This window comes from Nesoenas mayeri (assembly GCF_963082525.1).
Source record: "Nesoenas mayeri genome assembly, chromosome: 16".
In the NCBI taxonomy this organism is placed as follows: Eukaryota; Metazoa; Chordata; class Aves; order Columbiformes; family Columbidae; genus Nesoenas; species Nesoenas mayeri.
In genome coordinates this window covers 16,384,075-16,402,479 of record NC_137562.1, presented here as the reverse complement: position 1 = coordinate 16,402,479, position 18,405 = coordinate 16,384,075, and the positions used below count along the sequence as shown (strand labels likewise).

The 18,405-nt window shown below is 47.0% G+C and overlaps 1 protein-coding gene across 3 annotated transcripts in view; it reads left to right on the top strand.

Annotated features, from left to right (window-relative positions):
• Window positions 1-18,119, top strand: part of EYA2 (EYA transcriptional coactivator and phosphatase 2) — a gene marked incomplete at both ends in the record, with an annotated part of 82,924 nt that extends 64,805 nt beyond the window's left edge. For 2 of the 3 annotated variants that reach the window (XM_080354816.1, XM_080354815.1), the window contains 7 exons: window positions 5,709-5,798; window positions 11,677-11,735; window positions 12,892-13,052; window positions 13,588-13,702; window positions 14,276-14,397; window positions 15,159-15,259; window positions 18,039-18,119. In XM_080354816.1, the coding sequence (XP_080210942.1) occupies window positions 5,709-5,798; window positions 11,677-11,735; window positions 12,892-13,052; window positions 13,588-13,702; window positions 14,276-14,397; window positions 15,159-15,259; window positions 18,039-18,119 (729 nt within the window). The remainder of the gene's footprint in view (window positions 1-5,708; window positions 5,799-11,676; window positions 11,736-12,891; window positions 13,053-13,587; window positions 13,703-14,275; window positions 14,398-15,158; window positions 15,260-18,038) is intronic. The other variant, XM_080354817.1, reaches the window with a different exon arrangement.
• Window positions 18,120-18,405: the final 286 nt, after the last annotated feature.

Below are 18,405 nucleotides of genomic sequence, written 5' to 3'. Positions count from 1 at the left end.
CTCAAGCATCGTGGCCAAGCTTTTAATGTGTACTTAAATACAGTATTGCCATGGGTCTGGGATCCATTTCGGAACCCATGGGTTCAGACACTGGGTAAGTCAATGTAGTCGTCATTGCTTGTCCCTAAGCACAGGTCATTCAGAGAGGGACAAGGACCTGTTCAACCTCTTGTGCTCCTGCAGGTGAGGACTTAGTGGCTGACCTGCCCATGTGCTTATTGGAATAATTTCCAAGGTGTAGTCTCAACCATTTCTGAACAGATACATGCCAGTAAAAAACTCCTTCACTAAATAATAAGCAATACTTTGGAAGTACCTCTCAAGGTACTGAAAAGGTATCTGAAGAAAAGAGATTAAATTATATTTGTTCTCTGTCTAGCATGGACTTTTCACAAGGTCACGCTGTGACGAATATAGACACTATTCATTTAAACTCAGTAGATTGTCTGATAAACCTGGATATGTCAATATTTAGGTTAAAAAATAGTTCTTCATTTTGGGGGAAAAAATTTTAAAGCCTGAACAGCTGGGTGATTCTGTCTGAAAAAGGACAATCCATTTTTAAAAGGTCTGAATGTGGTCACTTAAGTCACTTCTGAAAATGGCTTTCAGCTCCCGAGCCGCTTTGCTTAAAGCAACGTTTCTCACAAATACTCGCTTCTCACTTAAAAGCCTGGAGAAGCCAGATCTAGGTGTAGCTGGTGTTCGTCAAAAAGACAACATTGCAAGCTAAGATATTTCAGTGCGGTAAAAGAGCTAAGTGCGTTCTCCTCCACAAAAAGACGTGGACTCACTTGAACCAGAACTGCCAGACATGCTTCATTTCCCATTATTATGGGAAAGCCTTGTTCATGTCTCGAATTCTGACCAAGGTGTAGGATGTTACAACCGAGGAATGACTGTTCTCACAGCCTCTTTTTGTTCAAACATGTGGCCCAGGCATTCGTATCTTCACCTTTTTTTATGATGATTGTTATTTTTATTCTACAACCAGGCTGGTCCATTTTCCAGGAGTTTCCAAGTAATTAAACCCAATTAAAACTATTAAATTCTTTCTTTTGGTGACAACTTCATTATTAACAGCTATCCACAAGGAGGAGATTTAACTTAGAAAGCCCTTGATTTTCTCCTAATCCATCTCTCACCTCTGGCTGACACCTGTGGCAGATCAACCCTAGAGAACAGGAGTCTGATGAATACTCTTAATTAATACTTTCTTTCTTGTAGAAAAGTCATTATTTGCTCATGGCATGAACAGGTATTTGGCAGGGATTTAAAGAGACTGATTAATTTTAAATACGAGGGCTTTTTGTTTTCTTTCTTGTTTAAAGCGTGGGGGTGTGGGACAGGTCTGGATCCAGGCTGCACCCTCACGACGACTTTGTCCCGGCATTCTGAGTGTCGGGTTAATTGGCACACGGCTGAAGAGAAGCGGAGTCAGCCAGCAGGCTGGTTTGTAATCTGTCTGAACGGAGCCAGCTGCGCCCCTGTGCTGACGGCCTGCAAGTCTGAACACGGTACCCGAAGGCAGCGGCTCGGAAAGGGCTCTGGAGCCGGGATCAGAGGCGAGAGTGACTTGCGCTTGAGAGATTGCCAGAGATAAGTCTGCTTCTCTCTGCTTTGCAAAATCACAGCGTGCGAGAACGGTGAGCTGGCTGTGGACATCCAGCCAACTGCATTAGTAGTAACTGCAGGTGTTAACAAATACACGTCGTCTTAATGCATATGCTAGGGCAAGTATAAGCAGTTTATGAAGAGTCAGTCTCCATGCTTCAGGAGACTGGCGGTAAGGAGGATTTCACACAGAGCCGTTTGGGAGGACGCTGACGGTGCAGTTTGAAGTGTGGCTGCAATGCACGTGAGCTTTCGTGTGGGCGATGCCGGTAGCTTCAGTAGTGGAGATCCGGCAATGCAAGTTTCTGTGTAGGTCAGCTCTGAAAAAGGGTCTAGGGACTTACACAGCACATGCTGCAACACACCTGCGGCTATTGGTACCCACATTTGGTAGCTTAAAGCTAATTTGAGTATGCCTACACATTGTGCATTCCCTTTGCTTTGCTAAAATACAGATTAGTCGGAGTTTCACATGCAGTGGGCAGACCCAACTTCGTACTTTAACCCACTGCTGTAATAGGGAAATATTTGTTCTTTGCTCACCTCCATTTTTTTGTGAAAAACACCTTTAAGCAAAGGTGGACGGAAGGCTGTTCAACAAGCTCCTTTTAGCCAACTTCTATCATCCTATTACTCAAAATGAGGGGACAAAATGAAACCAAACCAATTAATTTTAAGCAAGGTGTTATTAGCTCGGAGGACATAATTGAACTCAAACTGTCATTTTAAAATGCACTTCACTTCAAATGTACAGAAGTAGTTGGAGGATTAGGATTAGGCTTCTGTTGCCCGTCTTTTCCTCTAGCAGGACTGTGTGCTGAACAGGCAGCGAACCCCGGCAGGCGGGGCCGGGAGCCGGCGGGGCCGGGAGCCGGCGGGGCCGGGAGCCGGCGGTGCCGGGAGCCGGTGGTGCCGGGAGCCGGCGGGGACGGGAGCCGGTGGTGCCGGGAGCTGGCGGGGCCGGGAGCTGGTGGTGCCGGGAGCCGGCGGGGCCGGCCGGAAACCATCTTGCTCACAGGTGCTGCTGTTGTCAGGAACTTTCCGTGCCTGAAAGTCACAGCTGGGACAGAAACTGCAAAGACACATGTCTGAGAATGCTCTTTAGAGCAAATAGATTTGATCCAAAACATTAAAAAAGGGCCTATCTTACTCTTTGTATGTTTTGATCCGTTATTGTTTATGAAGGAGTGATGGGGAATGGGGGCTTTCTACCTTCTGCGTCAGCTCCCTCGGGATGCACACTGAGCAGAAGCGGGCAGCTGTGGAGCTGCTGCTCTTCTTCATTAGAAGTGGGAGTGAACTGTTACTGAGGAGGCGGCATATCCAGGTCTTTGCGAATGAATACTTCAGAACGCCCACTGCCCCCGGTCCTCGCTTGCCCCGGTGGTGACACAAAGCCTGTCACAGCGTGGTGTTGGGGGGCAGCAGTCTGTCGTGTCCTGGCAGCAGAGGGAAGCACCAAAACTGACTTGTGGAGCTGTTTAATTTCGGCCCTAAGGAGGCTCCAGCAGTGGTGCGTGGCGAGGTGAGACACGGCGGCGTGCGCTGTGGTGCTGGAGGTTTGATTTACACAAGGAGTTTATTGCCTGTTTTCTACCCCTGCCTTTCACCGTCCTTGTTTGTGAGAGCATGACTTGTAGATTAGCAGAGGGATAGGACCTCACTTTTCTCAAGTTCCTAAACAAGCACTCACAGGGTTGAGTTTTCAGATTAATCTGTTTTCACTGTAAAAAGTGGTTCCTGGAGATTTGATTTCAGGCTGTCTGGTCCATTCTTCCTTGGGCTCATACGCGTCAGGAAACACTGGCTGGTTCCCAGGGCTGCGGGGTGCACCTCTGCTACGGAAGGACACGTTAGCAGGGATCATCCCTATGAATGCAGCAACTGTGCATTGGTCTGCTAAGCTCACACTAACGTGGGTCCAGCAGCTCCCCGGGACATCCCCTGCAGCACAGGGACAGCCCTTAGTGGTACGGGGTTTCCCTCAACATCTTCAGATAAATTCTATAATTCTCTTTCATATTATTTACACGCTGTACAGACAATTTGGACAACATGTTGACTGATATACCTATCTCGTTTTGGTGCTTTCCCGTCAGTCTAATTCCCCTGTTTATTCATACTCGAATTGAAAGCTGTAGCGATGTCTTTCTCTGTGTGTGCAGAACCTGTAGCACAGTGGGGTTCAAGTCTGGGCCTGGTGCTTCTAGATGCTGCAGTAATGCAAATAAATAACTGCCAGCGGAACCCTGGCCGAGTGCCTCTGGACACCTATATCACACTGGGAGCGCTGGTTTGCCTTTTAACTTTATCAGCCTCTTTAAGATTTGGAAGCGTGCCTTGCTATAGAGGAAATGTCCACACTGTGAAAGCAGCGATGCCAAATCATTTCCCCAAACGACTTCCCCTCTGGGTGGTAAAGTACATTTTCTGTTTTATTTTCATTCCATCATATTCTGTATCTCAGGAGAATGATTTTTTTTCCCTCTCTCATCTAAAGTTTAATTTCCATAGTGTTTAGTATAGGAGAAGGTAACTTCATACACTGTGGAAATGTTTCCTGGTCCCCATTAGTGATTAATACCAATAAAGCTAAAGACAAAACTAAGAGGATAAATGACAGATACCAACCAATGAGATTTCCTGAAAGAGTTTTAAAGGCTAATGATCCTTGAAATGTATAAAAATAAATTGCTTCATTAAAAACTATTTTACAAAATAATTTCTTCCTAGCAGCATATTTTCTTCAAAACAGTTCCCCTGTGGAACTACACCTGGGTAGTGAAATTTGACTCAGCGCTGTTCGCGTGGGGCCGCAGTCGGACGCCCTGGTCACGCCTGCGTCCCTGGGCCTCGTCAGGAGGCAGCTCTGGGGCTTAAAATCAGAGCCGTGTTCAAGGCGGGCCTGCTGAAGTTTGCTGTTTGCCCAGAGGAGAAAGTGCCCTTCTTGCTGGGAGCGCGTTCAAACACGAGTGGCACAGCTTTCGTAGACGGGCACAATGCTCGTGAGTCACACATATGGCTGAAACCATAGCCATTCAGCTCTAATTAAAGAGAACTACACCAAGAATGCGTAATAATTAGGTTAGCGTGTAATACACCATCCATGTCAACAGCATCTGCCGCAAAGGTTGATTGAAATGTACTCATCTTCCAAACATTGTGCTCCTTGTTAAGAGCTCCTCAACTAATTCATTACTGTCCTGTCATAAAATAACATGATTCCACAGAAATCTGCAGAAAATTAGAGCAAAGACCACATATAAATCTGCCCTGGTTTAGCATGTTTTGTAGCTTTATTGGAGGAAAACCACCCACATACAGATGAGAGATCCCTGTCTTAATGAAGATGAATTACAAATAAAAGCCTGTTGTGGGAATGTTCTTTCTTTTCTTTTTCTTTTTTTTTCCAAGCTGTCCTTTGTTGTTGAGTTTGAATGGGCACAATGGTTTTGAGCTATGGGTGTTTATCAAATTAACCACAGATTATTTTTACTTTTGCTTTTGAAGTGTTTAATGAGTAAGAACATGTTCTGCTGGGGACCTTGTTTGCATGAGTTCTGTGCTTTTGCTGTGGGTTCGGGAAGAAGGTCGGTTGTGGGGATGGAGGTGGTTGACTTTGTGTGTGGGGGACACGGCAAGGTGAGGCTCGCTGCAGACCCGGCGCGCGGGGCTGGGTGCGGCCGCTCCTGGCGGGATCAGCCGCTGCGCGCTGGCGGTCACACCTGTCTCCTGACTGTTCGCGCCATGGAAATCAATTCTTGGTCTAACCTGCTGAAGTAATTCTTAGGTCGTGCTTAAAGGTTCTTGTTATATCGTCTGAAGTGTGTGGGCTATTACAGGTCAAGGTGAGCCACAGACATCCTTCGAATAACAGATTTGGGTTATCTAGGAGAGCAAATTAAAGGATGGGGAAAATAATGTTAAGATATACTCAGGAAATAAAATTAATAAGCATATCTTCAGAAAGAGGAATGAGTAGAGCCTCTGCGTGCTCTGAGCTCTCCCACCCTGCCTCCCGCCTCCAAAGAAAAGGGGAAAAAAGAAAAATAAAATCAAAGTGAATGGACCAAACTGTTTTTCCCCCCTAACAGGACACTACGACATCCGTGCGGATAGGCCTTATGATGGAAGAAATGATCTTCAACCTTGCAGATACACATCTGTTCTTTAATGACCTGGAGGTATGTAGCTGCTTATTTTATTTAGAACTCTCTAATCATTTGCATCTGGTCTACAAACTTGTTTTTCTGGCCAAGAAACTTTCATTTTTGACCCCAAAGGAATGGGCCTTAGATGACTTATTGGAAGCATACTTTACTGCGTCCCTTTGACATCTTCGTTCTGTTAAGGAATTTTCTTCTAAATGCATGATAACAATGATGGCTTTTGGCAGTTTTACTAAACCTAATAATGAGGACATTGCTGCCGCTTCTTCTGAAATTTGCTATTTAATAATTGTATTAAGCTAAATGAGCACAGATCCTCTGGGGCAGGTAGCCGTTAGCTATGAGCCCATGCTGAGGTTCTGGAGATGGTCTCTGTTCGTGAGGAAGCTGCGCGCAGAGCCAGAGCAGGTCTGCTCGAGCTCAGGCACAGGCAGGATGGGACCACGGCAGTTCCGACATAGAAGAGCAAGAGGAGAAATCCTTGCTGATTGTGGCATGGTTAGATCAGACTGTGCCTTATAGAAAATGAAACCCCTTTTGAACACAGGGTAAAATTCAAGCAAAGTGGCGCTAGCAGAATTCTGTCACCAGCTGCGGAAGGGCTGCGCAGCGTTGGTGCGCTGGCGAGCAGCTGTTTGTGTCCGCGATCGGCAGCAGTCGCACCCAGGGGAGCGAGGTGAGCGTGCACCGTGAGCACCCTGCAGTCGGGTTCTGATTGGAGGTGTTTGGAGCCGTCCAGGGGCAGGCGTCTATGGGCGTTTTCTTCACTTGAAAAGGGAAGAGTTTGTGTCTGTGCCAGGTGAAATAAGAGAACTTTTTTCAGTGCCTGATGAGTTCAGCAAGAATTTCTTGTTCCTTCACTGCTTAATTGCACTGTGGTCCCCTGAATTGCGGGAGGCACATCCTTTCCTGCCGTCTGTCTCCTTACAATCCGAGGTTTCACTTGCTGACAATTTTCATCTCCTTTCAAAGACAAGTAGTGGGTGACACCTGCACTGACCTGTTTCAAAGAGGGAGTTTGTGATGGGGTGAGGGACGTACAAAGGGAAGAAAAGACAAAAAAGGAGCACCGCTGTGTGGGGCTCTGTGTAAGTAGTGATGATATTTAATACGCAACCAGCGCTTTTCCCCTGTCAGATCTCAACATGTGGTGCAACAAAGCTCCATGCTCTGCACAAAACCACCTTCAGAAACCCTCTGCCTGTCGAGGCTTTTGCGAGAATATCAGTTGGCAAATCCCTTTAAAGCGAGTTTTCTCCTGGCTTCACTTAACGCTCTAAAACATGAAATGAAGTAGCAGATTGTCTGGCCTCAGTCAAATTCTGCACATTTATCAGTCAGTAACAGCTTTGGCTGCTAGAAGCTGAGTCCTTGGGTCAGTCTGGTCTCACTTGGCCTCTCAAGTTCTTCAGCCACAAAGGCAGAGCAATGGTTTTAATTCTACAAAGTTAGTATGTTGTATTTCTTTTCTTTTGTGGCGTCTTGACATTAAGGAAGCAAAAACGAAACAAAAATCCCTGAGATAGAGGACTCTCCAGCAGAACTACGTAACCCGGTGAGAACCGGTACAGTGGGGACCTGAAGTTTAGCACCGTGTCTCCAAATAGAAATCAGAACCACCTGCAGAATACCTGGGCTCCATGTCCAGCACAGAGTCGGGTGCTACAGGACGTGTCTGCTCAGAAGAATATGCAGGGAGGTTGTCTTTAAGTAGTTTGGGCTACAAAAACATTTATGTTCCTAGTGCTATTTTGTTGTTGCATGAGGCAAGAGAAGCAATTTTTGCTGATTTCGTAGGCTAACTTACCAACTTTGCTTCGCAGTAAAAAACTGAGAAACACAAAGTTGGCAGCTAAATCGGTGGGTCAGTGTAGCGTGAAGGGTCTTGATAGAGGGTGTAAAAGGGACAACATGAGCACCTAAAGGTGAGAACAGCTCATTACTGGACCTGGATGGCTGAAACCCATGAAAAACATGAAGAACCTTTGAAAACAAGCGGTGTTCCAGCTGGCCAGAGCAGCAACGAGCAAGGAGACAGCATTGTGAAGCAATTCTGTTCGGTTCAGCACTCAGGTAGAAACACTAGGTGTTCTAAATGATGGTGCATGGACCAAGTAGCTGGAAAGATAGATCATTTTCTACTCAAAATTTTCAGTTTTTCCCTTTTCACATGTGCTTGATAAGTGAAACAAAGTTTTTGTCAAACAAAACCAAAACTGCGTAGTTTTGGTTTTCACTAAGCCTTTTGAATGAAAAAGGTGAGGGATGAGGTAGAATTCAAGAGAAGTAAATGTTCTCTACAAAATTCCACATTCCAAACAAAGCCATTTCAGTTTGGAAGAATTTGCAATAACAGAGTAATCCATCTCTGTTCGTTAACCGTCCTACTCGTTCATTTGGGGTGATAAATAAAAGTCAGGTTTGATATTTAAGGATCATACATCACCAAGTGTTAGGCTTAAAAAAATGCAGTGTACGATATTGAAAAAAGATGTTGATAAAAAAACAAGCCCAGAAGCTGATTCAGTTCTGTACCCACAAACATTACCGTATCCATTAGCACCATCATGTGGTACAGCGCCGGTCTGTACAAGACAAAATAAGCTGAAACCACACAGGGCTGAAAGCAGTTCTGACTGCGTTCTGTGGTGGGGCAGGGGAAAGAAGCTGCAGCTGGGAAAGCGGGAGGACAGTTGCCCCATGCAAGGCCAAAGCAAGAGTGCTCTTAGTAGAAAATGCTAAACATAGCAAAACAGAGAATCTGGACTCTTTTTGCAGCTGGCTCGGGGCAGGGGGAGGTCCGTGCTTGCTGAGGCCCAGCTTAGCGTTGTGCCTGCCCAGTTTAGCGTTGTGCCTGCCCAGACTAGCGTTGTGCCTGCCCATCTTAGTGTTGTGCCTGCCCAGATTAGCGTTGTGCCTGCCCAGATTAGCGTTGTGCCCGCCCATTTTAGCGTTGTGCCTGCCCAGCGTAGCGTTGTGCCTGCCCAGCGTAGCGTTGTGCCTGCCCAGATTAGCGTTGTGCCTGCCCAGCGTAGCGTTGTGCCTGCCCAGATTAGCGTTGTGCCTGCCCAGATTAGCGTTGTGCCTGCCCAGCGTAGCGTTGTGCCTGCCCAGATTAGCGTTGTGCCTGCCCAGCGTAGCGTTGTGCCTGCCCAGATATTAGCGTTGTGCCTGCCCAGATTAGCGTTGTGCCCGCCCTTCCGCAAAACATCCACGCAGCGAACACCGACAAGGGCAGCCCGCGTGTCGCGCTTCCAGGGCACGCGGGACACGGGCACTGCCCCGCTTGGCAGGCTGTTCTCACTCTCCATTCCCCTTTTGAGAAATCAGGGGAGAAAAGGAGTTGCCCAAGGACACAAATCACAAGGAAGCTAAAATAGGAACTCGGGTTGTGCTTTTCCTCCACATGCCTTTTGTTCCCCGTGCAATGCTGGCTACGGATCAGTACCTTCCGCCCCCTGTCCCTCTGGAGATATTTTTGTGTAGCACTCTGCAAAACAGGTATTAAAGAGGGGGGACTGACAAGGGGGAAGGAGGAATTAACAAACAAGGGGATTAGTGTGTTTACAAGTTACTGCCTTTCAGAGCCATCCCGGGGGTTTTGTGTTCTGGGAACTGTTCACCCCCCGCCTAATGGGGGATGCAAGCTTGACTGATCAATGAATCCACGAGATTTTACAGATCTCCAGCACAGTCCCGGTACACAGACAACCTCTGCGTTCGGAAGCTGTTTTCATAGGTGCACAAGACACACCTTGAGAGTGTTCACAGGGATCCTAAGTGATAATCGGAAGCGGTAACCATGCATTCTCCGGAACAGGCTGGGCCTCGCGAGGAGGCAGCAGCAGCTCTCTCCAGGCCTGCAGCACCATTCCACAGCTGCATTAGCTCAGGCTCCTTCCATGTGGGCACAAGGGCCTGGTCCCCCGGAGGCAAATCGTGTAGCACCGACTGCCCTGGAGATACCACAGCAAAACCAGTTCTGTTCCCAGAGTCCTGAGGGCTGACTTAGGGCTTACACATCTGACTCAGTCGCAGGGTGTACGTGCCACACGTCATACACCTTTTTTGATCGTAGACTATCATTTTTAAAAGTCAGCAGATGTGAAAACCGCGGTCTGTCCCCATTGCAGACTTCCATTTGAACAATCTGGACCTTCTTTTCAGCAGCCCAGATATCCTGCTTGATTCCCCACTCACTAAGATTTCAAAGAGATTCTGCAGGAATGAAAAATTAGTCTCATAACCAAGTAGTAAAACATGGTCCATATTCTGGCTTTAACCAGCTTCCCTGTGTTTCACGCAGTAACACGATAGGCTCAGCTGGTGCACTATGAGGTAGCGTCTCACCAAGTGTCATGGTATTTTATTAAGTTAGAAATGTGATAGCTACTGTTGTCACACTTCAGTGTACAGAACAATTCATTCACAAATGGGAAAAACAGACCCCTCCACAAATACCTTTCCCCTGACTTAATGCCCTGCACCATACAACTGAGGCGGAGTGGGCTGCTTCGATATGATCCCAGCTTGGCTCTCAGCAGCTATTGGGAGAGGGGCTTAAAAAATAATGGGGTAGAGGAGAGAGAGGTGCCAGCAGAGGTCTGTTATTCAGCCACTTGGCTCCAGCTACATACAGAAATATACACCCCAGTGACAGGTTGATAAGAGACCAGACCAATGACATGAGAACAAGATAAAATCATGTGTCTTTTTGAGAATTACCTAAAATAAATGCCGCAGAAAATCTCATTACGGATAAGAACTATCTGTGATATTTTGCCTTTGATAGAAAGTTTGGTTACTTGTTCGGAGATCTTTGTTGTTGTTGGGTTTTTCGGGGTTTTGTTGTTGCTTTTTGAGGGGGTGTTTGTTTTTTAAAGAGGCTAATTTAGAGTCATTTTTAAAACTCGTAATTTTGTAGAGAAGGTAAGACATTCTGTGGTGTGCAGAATAACTACCCTGGTTAGCTGCGGTGGTTCTGACTTTGGGGTCCTGTTGTACCAAGTGCTTTTACCTCTTGAAAAATCAACGAGAACAAAAGATAGCGTTCATCAGCCTGAAGGCTTCCTGTTCTGTTCTGTTCTGTTCTGTTCCGTTCTGTTCTGTTCTGTTCTTCCCTGCAAGGGTCATGGAGAAAAGGAGATTTAAGGTGGTGGGAGGAGCTTCCTGATTTTTCTCTTTCTAATCTTAATGCTAAGACTAGGAAAGAAACCAAAGAAATAACATTTCTCAAATTTTTGAGGCAGGGCCTCCACCATTCAAACAATGAAGCATTTTGGAAGATAAGATCTAGAGTACATACTCATGTGGGCTGAGCTCCGGGGACATGTTCTGGTTAAGCTGGGCAGAGATTCCCCCGCTGCCGATGCGTCGCCCCTGGGCTGTAGGCGCTGCCCGCCTGCTCCAGCCCTCTCAGGACGGACTGGGGCGACACGGCGGGACGGGCGGCTCTGGAAATGGCTTCCGGACAGACCTTCTCCCCCGTAGCTGCGTGGGCAGACACCTCCTGTGCAAAGCGCTGCTCTCGCGGGGAAGGCTGCCGAATCTCTGCCCTATTATGCACACAGAGCTTGAAAAACACGGCTTTCCTGGCTAAAACACAAGTGCCTCTCTCCATCCTGTCTACGTAGGAAGGAGTTTCACTTACTGTATTATTCAAGAGCTGTTGTGCCCTTACTTAACAGTGGATCACATACACACACTCTATTCATATTTTGTGCCATGTTATACTTATTCGTAACAATTAACTGGCTAGACAATGCCAGACAATACTAGCAATATGTAATGTTTTATCTCCTTAATTTTACCCGTAATTTTTCATTACATTCTTTCAAATATTTTTTCAAAGCATTTCCTTACTCTGATACATTGTTTTTCATTTGCTCCTCAGGACTGCGACCAGATCCACATAGATGATGTATCATCGGATGACAATGGTCAGGATCTAAGGTACGGGAACTCCAGGCTGGAAGCTGCAGGTCAGGTTGTCCACAGCTGTTTGCAAACAGCAGGGGCCGGTCAGTGATGCACAACAACATTCTCGTCCGCCGCCCTCCCCCCGGCTCCCGCTGTCCGCGTGTGTTAAGCCCGCAGAAGCACAGTGTCCCCTTTCTCACATTAATATGCCTGTGCCCACTGTTAAGCCCTGACTATACTGAACCACTCTGGGAAGTCCATCTAAAATGAGGTTGAAACCCAGTCAGACAGCTCTACTTTCTCATGTGATCTGCCCAGAATGTTGGCACAGACTTGGACAAAACTCTTCAAAACCAGGTTGAAAGGTTTCCCGCTGCCCAGTCTCTGCTGAATGGGCTTAGTGGTGAGGATTATGGACCTTGCCATGCCAGAGCCTTGTCACTGGTAGAAACGTGAATCCAGACTGCACCAAACAATATTATTATTTGCATACATTAGATCATCATGTATGTAAAAACTATTTGTGTACAATTACATCTACCTTTCCCAGTGTTGCCTGTAGAGTCATGGTAATAGGCACAAGAATAAAATGTGCAGAGCCCATATAGAGCTTTACAGTTTGTGGTTTTGACTGGTTGTTGTGAGACATGGGTTCAGAAACAGCACAAAAAACAAGTATTTCAGGGAAGAGACTTTTCCTTCTGCATAGAACCCTTGAAATGTTTTTTGCTGTAGCTGAAATGCTACTTTGTGCTTTGCAGTGCACTGAACTGCCACTTGTATGTTTAGGTCCTTTGGCTGCAGTGGCCTGTGCGCAGTCTGGATAGTTGCTCAGGCAGTGATTAAAACACTGATTTGGGGGCTGAGTATTTCTGCAGTTACCGTGGCAGCCTGGATGAGGGGCAGCTGAGGAGTTTCGGTGACCTGAGGGTTGTCAGGTGTTTTGTAGCCCAGAGAACCTCAGAATTGTCAGGGGGTGCTAAGCAGCCTGCGTTGTGTTTACAGTAAGAGCGTTTTTCAAATCAGTGCTAGCAACCATGCTAGAGATGAGCTCCTGTTTTGTAAAGCATGTCTTGCGTGTATCTCTGCTGCCTCTTGTCTCCCTGTTTCGTTTGAATTGTTTTACTCCTTGCTGGCACTGTGTAGGCTGCGATTCTACTGACTCTCGCCTCTGTCCTCCCTTGCCCAGCACATACAACTTCTCCGCAGATGGCTTTCACAGCTCGGCGGCCAGCGCGAGCCTGTGTCTGGGCTCGGGTGTTCACGGGGGAGTCGACTGGATGAGGAAATTGGCATTCCGCTACCGCCGGGTGAAGGAGATGTACAACACCTACAAAAACAACGTAGGGGGTAAGTGTCCATGGCCAAGCAACAAGCGTGCCTTTCGTCTTCCCAAATACTGGTGACCCTGCTAGGGACATCTATGGCAGAGGTGTAGGGGGCATCGTGATAAGAACACCTCACACCGAGCTGAGCTTGTGCTTCAGCAGTCCTCCTGAAATAAGGTTCTGTACAGGATTTGCAGGAGATACGCTAAAATACCTGGTTTAGTGGTTTGAGAAGGACTCAAGTCTGTGTGTGTTGCTTTATTTTGTAATTTCTTTAGCAGGAAAGCAACCTTCTCCAATTTTTCAAAATGTTTAGTAAGCAAGAAAACAGTTCAAAACTAAATATGGCTGTTTTTTTCCACAGAACACATCAGTTCTCTATCTGGAGGCGTTCTTGTGTCATGACTGCTTGTTTGTAACGAGGCAGCAGGGCCGTGAGGAGGGTGCTGGAAGAGAGAGGGTTCAGAACACAGACAGGGGCCCTTTGGCGTTCTGCATACGAAGCTCTGCAAATCCCTGTCTGTGCTTCTGCAAAGATGCTTTTTCCCTGCTCACAGGTTTGATAGGAGCTCCTAAGAGGGAAACGTGGCTGCAGTTGAGAGCAGAACTGGAAGCGCTGACTGATCTCTGGCTCACGCATGCTCTGAAGGCGCTGAATTTGATACATTCCCGGTAAGAACAGCTGAAAGATTTGCCTACAGGTTTGATCCAGGACCTCGTTTGCTTCCCCTGTTTCCCCCCTCTAGACAAATGGAGGCACATTCGTAGGACCGTGCTGGCCCAGCCTGCGGGAGGCCAGTCTGCACGTTTGCCGGACTCGCGTTACCGCGGGCTGCGGTGAGCTTGAGACGGCGAACTGAGCAAATCAAAACCAGTCCTTTTCCTTGCCTTTTCCTAGCTATGTCATCCGCGGCACGCCCTCACGTGAGCAGGTCTACAAAAGAGTAGGAAAGGGAGAAAATATTCTATCCCTGAACACGTTCACTCATCCAGCAGGACACTGGTGTTCGAATTCCCACAAGACAGATCCTGGCATGCGTGCAGTGAGCCTGCGTCACTGCTGCCAGTTTGGTTTATGGTCTGTTCATTCTGCTAAGCTGATAAAAGCCATTGCCAGCGCTCGCGTTACCTGTCTCTAGCTGCACGGTCTCCCGGCGGCGGGAAAGGTTTGCTTCCTGCCGCCCTCCAGCAGGAGTAAAAGAGAGAAAACACAGATTGCCACTTCCACTGACTTTTGTTTTCTAGGCCTAACTGTGTGAATGTGTTGGTCACCACAACTCAGCTTATACCAGCCCTCGCTAAAGTGCTTCTCTATGGACTGGGCACTGTCTTCCCCATTGAAAACATTTACAGTGCAACAAAAACAGGTAAGAGCAAACTAACTTAGGCTTTGCTGAGGAGAAATTGGATTTTTTGCCCCTCAGGCAGGCACATCCATTCAACCTGATCGCAACAAGTGAAGTATGAGCTTTATTTTTATCTCCATGTTTACACATCTCTTAATCCACATCCTGACTGCACACACGTAAGCTAGAAAAAAATCTAAAAATCCAAGTCTTCCCAAGTGTCTCCATGGGGAGCGAGCTGAAAATACTCACCCCATCTGCTGCGTGTGGGATGTTCAGCTGGGAGCAAGATGGTCTGGTTGGACCCGTTACGTACAGACACCGTTTGGATGCTGGTGTTCTTGCAGAGGGGTCAGCTGTGCTGAGCGAGCTTTATGAAGCTGTGTGAGTAATAAGTATAGGTAGGGTTGGCTTGGGGCTTTACTTTTCCAGTGTTCTTACTGTAACCAGAATGAACAGAAGAGGGCTCTCGAATCTGCATGCCATGACTCTCACATGGTCTCACCTGGTCTAAGCCGTGTATCGAAGTCACAAAGCGTACAGAAAACTGGCAGCACTTGGCAGTCCTCAGCTGACAGAAAATGCCAGCAGCTGTCCTGCGGCGGCGAGGGTCCATCTGAGATGAAGATTCAGTTAGGTTCCAATTTCAAAAGCAAACAGGGAACGTAGCAAGTGCAGCAGCAAGTTCAGTTAGGTCCCAGCTCCACTCTGACTACCTGAATGTCAGCCCCACCTGCTGTATGTGTCCAGATAAAAACTGTGTCTTCTCTTCTGTTGCTTAGGGAAAGAAAGCTGTTTTGAGAGAATCATGCAAAGGTTTGGAAGGAAAGCCGTGTATATTGTAATAGGAGATGGCGTTGAAGAGGAACAGGGAGCAAAAAAGGTACAGTTTGTGGATACCATGCTGGATTCTTCCAAGTTTTCATTTCAGTGACCCTTTTTTTACTTAAGCGTTGAATGAAGCTCCCTCCAACAGCTTACAATCAGTCTCATTTCTTAATATCCAAAATACTCAACAACCTTGTGGGAAATTTCTTACTGTAAATCTCCCCACTGGTGCAATTTTTCAGGTAGTCGCTGTGTCACGTGTTCCAGGAATCGCTCTTGCTTAATAAAGAAGGCTTTAAATACAGGGGAAGGAAAACTCCAGCGTGTGATCTCAGATGAGCAAGCAGAGTGCATTTCTGATCTACACGTCACTTTTGTAAATTCCAAATGATTGAAATCAGTTTTGAATTACTTATTAGAATATGCACATGTATTTGTATTTATGACTCACTGAGATCATAGGGTGTAATGTCATTAGAGTGGATACCAAAGGGACTAGGACTGAGTTGCTGCTTTTATCAGTGATTTATGGATCAATGTGATTAATTTCACAAGCAAAATGGGGAGATGAAGTAGAACAGAAACTGCGATAGCATTTTGGGCAGGAATAACAAGGCCTGGGTAATATTTCGTGCTCATGGCACAGAAGTGGCCCGCTGATGTAGGCAGCCTTAGGGGGGACTAACCTGTGCATGCAGTCGAGCCCTCGGTGCACCGGTATCCGCAGTGCACTGACTGCAGTGAGAGCTGGAGTTCAGGCGACCGGGTGAAGCTGCTTTGTTTTGGGTAGACTGAAAGAGGAGAAAAGCCAGAACCCCAGAGCTTGGAGGAGATAAAAGCAAAATCTGAGGAGCCCAAAGCTTGTGTTCTGCTCACAGTGACTGGGGCTTGGAGGTCAGAGATCCAGGAACACCTGCTGCCTTACACAGGGGATATCGGTGTGTCACAGAAACCCTGGAGTGGTAGGAACACGGAGAGCACCAGCCACAGACGGGCAGGGGAGCAGTCAGGTACATCAGCTGCATTGTACAAGATGAGAATTGAATCGAACAGGCAGAGTTTTAATTTACCGGTGTTCAGAGCAGAAGACGCGTGCCTGGGGTGCGGCGATAACAGCCTGCTGCTTCCACAGCGCGGGGCGCCCTTCAAAGGCAGCGGGTCAGTGACCACGCTGCATCAAAGGCTGCAGGGCGCTCTGGCTGCAGGAGGAAGTGGGAAGGTTCAACAACCTTCTACAGGCAGATTTCAAGAGCCCTCTTGCTTGTGTCTCTTGGCCTGAGGAGCTCTGCCATTAGGAGAGCACATTCTTTGCTCAGCTGTCTCCTTGATTGATGAGGATCATTAGTCAAGGCTTCCACACACCTGAGCTTTATACAAAAGGGAGGGGGAGGGGGCAGGGGGCAGGGCGAGAGCCTTTCACTGTTTTTTCACTGATAACATCTCCATTTCAGTGGGTCATTTTTCTTCACCTGTCTGATGAGTGATAACTCTGTAAATGCAGAACAACAGGAGTGGCTGGGAGGCCAAGTTTTCTTCTAATTTAAGCAAGAAAAAATAGATAATTTAATGGAAGGGGTTTAATAACAACCAGGGGAGGGGGAAGGAGAAGGAAATAACTTTTCCCCTTAAAGGGAAATTGCAGAGCAGTGGATTCCAATCACTTCAGCTGTCTGTGTTTGCTGCCTCTGCACACACTGATAAATAGCTTGAAGGAAACATTTGTTTACTGAGAGGCAACATACCAGAGGGAAGCCTGAGTTGTATTTAAACGTTAGAGTGTGAATAGACACTATGTAAAATGAACATCTGGAACCTGGAGGGTTTTTTCCCACAGGTGGGTACACTTGGAAAAGGAACTAATGGTAATGATTGCAGAACTACATTGTTATGAAGATGCTTTCAGAGCACTCTGTACTTAGCACATCACAGTTTCCATCTCAGGTCCCCTGTGTAACTGAACTGCACTTTAAAAAGTTGATACTTTGTCCTCTTCCAGCTGTGAGCCTTGTTCTCCTAGAGTACAATCTCAATTTTCAAGAGATTCATCAGGATATTATGAAGAAGATACAGTAGGGCGCAGGTAGTTTACCTTTCCAGATTTTGTCCAGATGTTGAGACTTCAAGTGGAACTGGCTGGTTAAATCTTGCACAGTTGTATACATAATCCAATTTATCACAGTAAATGTAAACTGTGGGACGCAGGAGAAGAAGGTTGTAGTCTCAAAACCAGGGAAGTGTCTGTGGACAAGCTGCCTTACAAGCCCGTCGTGCCTTTCTCCAAGGCAGCAGTGTGACACCAGCTCAGGAGCTGAGCAGTGATACCAGTTCCTGCGTTTACAGAAAATGCAGCATGACCTACTGCTCCAGTTAACTTGGAGTTGTTACAAAGCATTTTGACTCTATGTGGTATTTTATTCCTTTCTTTACATTTTTTAAATGTTAATAACTTCCTTTTATGATATATATCTTGTCTGTGAAGCACTGACAACACTAGTGATGCAATACTGCAGTTCTAGAAACATTCCTAATTCATCCATGAGAAAAAAGTAATCGAGTTTAGTAGCTAGTGCATTCAGACAGTCACCACCTGCTCCGTGATCTCCGAGGCAGGACACGTGTCGGTCCCGGAGGATCTGTCTTCTCTCTGCATCAGAACCATCAGCAAACAGGCCCTTCCCACTCCCCCCCTCCCCAAGACGAGCCTCCCAGGCTGTGACGCTGACCACCGGGGGCCAGGGACAGCGCTCTGCGCCCAAAGCTGCAAACTGGGAGGGTTGTTTTGATCTCAGTATTAAACGAAAACCAAAAAACACCCTCTTTTGGTTTCACTCTAGCACAACATGCCATTCTGGAGAATCTCTTGTCACGCCGACCTGGAAGCTCTTCGGCACGCCTTGGAACTTGAATATTTGTAGCAGACCCCAACATCTTAGCACTGTGAGGGCTTCACTCAAACTATTGCATCGGTTCCACCTATTCCTCAACATTTTCTTATTGAAAAAATCCCACAGCAACTGCAGTTTTTCTTTTTTTTGAAGGAGAACCCTTTCAGTGGGAGCCTTTAAGAACTTGCAGCCAAAGAACATTGTGCCAAGTCCTCCTTCCTTTGGACAGAGGAAGAGCCCTCGCATCAGCTGGGGTGCCGCGGCTCCGTGGTTGAGCCGGCTGTCTAGAGCTGTAACCGCCTGTTTGCCGCCGGTG